At 40.6% G+C, this 4,726-nt stretch overlaps 1 protein-coding gene across 1 annotated transcript; it reads right to left on the reverse strand.

Moving 5' to 3' along the window:
- Positions 1-656: 656 nt before the first annotated feature.
- On the reverse strand, positions 657-3,940 carry LOC140015997 (uncharacterized). Its single transcript, XM_072068842.1, has 2 exons — positions 1,805-3,940; positions 657-1,340 (listed from the first exon to the last, which is right to left on the reverse strand). The coding sequence occupies exons 1-2, from the start codon at positions 3,938-3,940 to the stop codon at positions 657-659; spliced, it is 2,820 nt and encodes a 939-aa protein (XP_071924943.1).
- Between the last annotated feature and the right edge of the window lie 786 nt (positions 3,941-4,726).

Genomic DNA, 4,726 nt, shown 5'->3' on the forward strand with positions numbered 1-4,726 from the left:
TAAACACTATATATTCTCTGCCAAATATGAATACATATCACTTTTCTGAGCAAGTGCAGAGTCATTATCATTTTTATTCCCACCTAACAAATTAGGGATAAAAAAGTTAATAATCTTTACATGCTATCAGGTCACAAGTTAATAATCTTTTAAAGAACATGTTAAATTAATTTATTGGTATGAATAGTAGTCAAAGAAGTATGTTAAAGTTAGTAATCTTTAAAATAATATGTTAAAATCATTCGTACAAATTAGTCAGAGAAGTAGCATAAACACCGCGATGCAATTAATACTTTCAATCTCAAGGTCTCTATTATGGAAATTTGCATCGGTCAATATACACTTGGCATAATATAATCTCCCAACTCATTTCTTTACAAATGCACCTTTAATCACCACCAAAAGGTGTGGACATGATCTTTACCCTAGAAAACTATTCACCGACAGGCAAATTGACGTCAGAAATACTGAGGAATTCTAGTTTCCTTCGGGTTCATGCCATGTTGTACCCTTCAACTGTAACTCGATTTCTAAGCTGTAATTTGTGACATAATAGTCCTTAAACTATGAAACCCTTCTTACTTAATTACAATGGTTAATACAATGCCCGTGACTAGACAAGTATGAAGCAACCATAACAGAAAAAAAATCCAAAATTAGAGAAAAGAAAGAAGTTTCGCGACCACCACCAGTTTACAAGTCACCTCCACCACCTCCTCCAGTTTACAAGTCACCTCCACCACCTTGCCATTATTCCTCACCACCACCTCCAGTGCATTCACCCCCACCACCACCAGTTTACAAGTCTCCGCCACCACCTTACCATTATTCCTCACCACCACCTCCTGTGCATGCACCTCCACCACCAATTTACAAGTCACCTCCTCCAGTTTACAAGTCTCCACCACCACCTTACGATTATTCCTCACCACCACCTCCAGTGCATTCACCCCCACCACCACCAATTTATAAGTCTCCCCCACCGCCTCCCCTAGTATATAAGTCACCACCACCACCTCCTCCAGTATACAAATCACCTCCACCACCTCCTCCAGTTGACAAATCTCCACCACCACCAATTTATAAATACAAGTCTCCTCCACTACCTCCTCCAGTGTACAAGTCATCACCACCACCTGCTTACAAGTCTCCACCTCCTCCAGTTTACAGTTCCCCACCACCACCAATCTACAAGTCTCCACCTCCACCCTACCATTACTACTACAATTCTCCTCCTCCTCCTCGTCACTACTAAGCAATTGTATCCAAGTTTTTGAGGTAATAACGCTTAACCAATAAATTAACTTTCGCATGATAAACCTTATCTCTATCAAGACAAACTGCCATGTGTATCATGCCAAATACGTACACCTAGATCCATGAAAATGAATGGTAGAAAGTTTTCTTAAGAACCAAGAACAGCATTAGTATTCCCTCTGCTTCCAAAAACTTGTGTATTAAATAGATTAATGAATTGTTTAACATGCTCATCTACTTGAAAATGCACAATACCCATAACCCACTGAAATTTTTGCAGGAAAAGGGAAAGAGAATCTGTGTTTGAGAGCTTCATGAAGATGTTGAAGAATAAGAATAAAAGCCCAATGCAAGGATGTTTTCAAGTTTTTCTATGTTTCCACTTTAATTTGTAAATTGAATTTTGCGACTCAATTAATTCCCTGTTTGTGAGGTACGTATTGTTTTACGTACCATGCCGTACATTTTTTTTTTCCAACAAACGGTATCATGTTATAGATATTAACACTTGACCTTACAAGGATTAGTTACAAAAAGGGGATACTACCCTCAACTCTGTCCTAGCTAAATCAGTCAGCCATATTGGGAAATTAGTTTCCCATTCAATATCATGTACAAGCTTCACAGCATATTGTGCTAATTGATGGCTGATGTGATTTTCAGTTCTAGGTATAAACACAAAAGAACATTTTTCAAAAGCTAGACTAAGTTCCTGCACATCTTCTAAGATAGTTGCAGTCGTGTAGTCATACTCCTTGCGTTTAGTAATCTGCTCTACCACTGATTTGCAGTCTGTATGGACTATAATTTGTGTCCAACCTGCTTGGGTAGCCATCAGCAGAGCATTTCTCACAGCCCGAGCTTCCACTTCACTTGCCGATCCCTTTCCCTGTGTGACAATTCCTTTTGCTTTCAAAAGCTGTCCTTTCCAATTTCTTGCTATAATCCCTTGTCCGGTCCTGACTCGTTTAGCTGATATCGCTGCATCGGTATACAGCCTTATCTCTTCCTTCCTTGGCCGCACTCTCCTGGTAGGTAAGGCATCATTCAGCTTCCCTGCGATCTCCTTCTGGTCTGTACTCCCTACCTGTTCAAACTCAAGCCATTCCTCCTGTGCTTTCCTTACTATTTTTACTGGATCCTGGTTGGCTTGTTCAAAAAATTTTTTGTTCCTGGCTTTCCAAATTTGCCAAAGGATATTGATAGTAAGACTAACTCTCTCCTGACCTTGGTTCAGTGCCAGCGATTGTGTGACTTGTTCCCACCATAACCAAAAGTTATATTGCATACCCAGTAATCCATCCCACCTGACCGGTGCTAGCTTCCACGTTTCCACAGCCTTTTCACAGAAGAAAAACAAATGCTCAATAGTTTCCATATCTTCACCACAGCAACCACATCTGCCTTCCCCTCTATGTAGCCTTTTCGACATCTGTTCATTGACTGGCAGACAATTTTGTAAGCACTTCCACATGAAGTGTTTTAGTTTGGCCTTCACCTTCAAATGCCATAGCTGCTTCCACACATTTCGTTTTCGTATCTCCCAACTTGTTTCTGCCTCTTGGCCTGTCCTTGTACCTGCTTTTCCTTCCCGTTGCCTTGCTAAAGCATAACCAGATTTCACGCTATAAATTCCAGCTTTGGAATGCCCCCATACCAACCTATCCTTTCTTCTTCCTATACTTGTTGGAATTCCCTTTATGTGCTCTGCATCTTTTGCACAAAACCACTTGAGAAGCAAATCATTTTTCCATTTCCCTTCCTCTATCAGCTCACTTACCCATTCCAACTTGCATCCCACAGGTTGTGTGGTTGATGCAAAGCCGGTATCTGAACCAACTATCCATCTGTCCCGCCACATGTTGACTGACTTGCCATCTCCAATTCTTTTCCAAAGACCATCATACAGAAAGGAGGCTGCACTATGAATACTCTTCCAACACCATGAGGCTGAAGAGACTGGCTTCTTGTCCATCCATTTTTCATCACTCATATACTTCGCCTTCATTACCTTACTTACTAACAAATTTGGAGCCATTAAGAATCTCCAAATTTGTTTTGCCAGTAATGCTGTGTTGAAGGCCTCCAAATCTCTAAAGCCTAAACCTCCTCTTCCCTTAACTTCTGAGAGCTTCTTCCAGCTTGCCCAATGTACACAGGTACCCTTTTCTCCCTTCCCCCACCAGAAACTCGCTATTTTACCTGTGATTTGTCTACACAAACCCCTTGGAAGTCTAAAGCAAGCCATCACATATGTTGGCATAGCCATAATCACTGATTTGACCAGAATTTCTTTCCCTCCTTGGCTCAACAGTTTTTGTTTCCAACCTTGCAACTTGTTACTAATTTTGTTCTGGACAAATGCAAAGACCTGTGTCTTTGATCTTCCAATTGCCATTGGGAGTCCTAGGTAGGTTCCATTCCTTGCCTCTTTAATGTTATCTAATACCTCCCTCACTCCATTCTTCCTTTGATCAGTGGTATTTTTGCTATAGAAGATAGCTGACTTTTCAAAATTCACCACCTGTCCGGATGCTTGACCATATCTTTCCAATATGCTTTTGACCTTCCTCGCCTCCTGCTTGGTTGCTTGGCAGCATAGTAGAGAATCATCTGCAAAAAATAGGTGAGAAACCATCGGACTGTCCTTGCATATTTTGATCCCTGTAATTTCCTTGTTCATCATAGCTTTATGGATCAAACATGAAAGACCTTAAGCGCATATAATAAACAAGTACGGGGATAGGGGGTCTCCTTGTCTAAGCCCTCTACTCGGTTGAACACAGCCTACCTTTTGCCCATTTAAGTTGAAGGAGTAAGTCACAGTAGATAGGCAAGACATGATCCATTTAACAAAAATTGGACAAAACCCCATTTTCATCATAACTCTCCCCACATATTTCCATTCGACTCTATCGTAAGCTTTGGACATGTCCAGTTTAAGAGCCATAAATCCTACCCTTCCCTTTCTCCTATTTTTCAAAAAATGCAGGATTTCATGTGCAACTACTACATTATCAAGAATTTGACGGCCTGGGATAAAAGCGGATTGAGAGGGACTAATACAATGATGCAAGACACCTTTCAATCTATTAGCTATGATTTTAGAAATGATTTTATACAGGACATTGCACAAGCTAATAGGTCTAAAATGCACCACAGATTCAGGAGTATCAACTTTAGGAATCAACGAAATAATAGTATCATTCACAGCTTTGAGCAAATGCCCAGTATGAAAGAAACTCTTAATAGCTGCTACCACATCATCCTTGATAATATCCCAATAGTGTTGAAAAAATAGAGGAGACATACCATCCGTTCCTGGTGCTTTATTAGGGTGCATCGAGAACAAAGCTTTCCTGATCTCACTTTCCTCCACTTGTCGTATCAGTTGTCCATTCATATGACTCGAAATAGTGCTTGGAATTTCAGCTAGAATGTCCTCAAAGCAGTCCGGGTTAGTAGTGGT

The sequence above is a fragment of the Coffea arabica genome, chromosome 10c (genome assembly GCF_036785885.1).
Source record: "Coffea arabica cultivar ET-39 chromosome 10c, Coffea Arabica ET-39 HiFi, whole genome shotgun sequence".
NCBI classification, from domain to species: domain Eukaryota; kingdom Viridiplantae; phylum Streptophyta; class Magnoliopsida; order Gentianales; family Rubiaceae; genus Coffea; species Coffea arabica.

Excerpts from the sequence above, each read along its gene's own strand:
- LOC140015997 (XM_072068842.1), bottom strand. The coding sequence starts at position 3,940 with ATGAACAAGGAAATTACAGGGATCAAAATATGCAAGGACAGTCCGATG. Across the intron at positions 1,341-1,804 it reads TAGCTAGGACAGAGTTGAGG|TTTGTCTTGATAGAGATAAG; the intron begins GTAGTATCCCCT and ends TACACATGGCAG.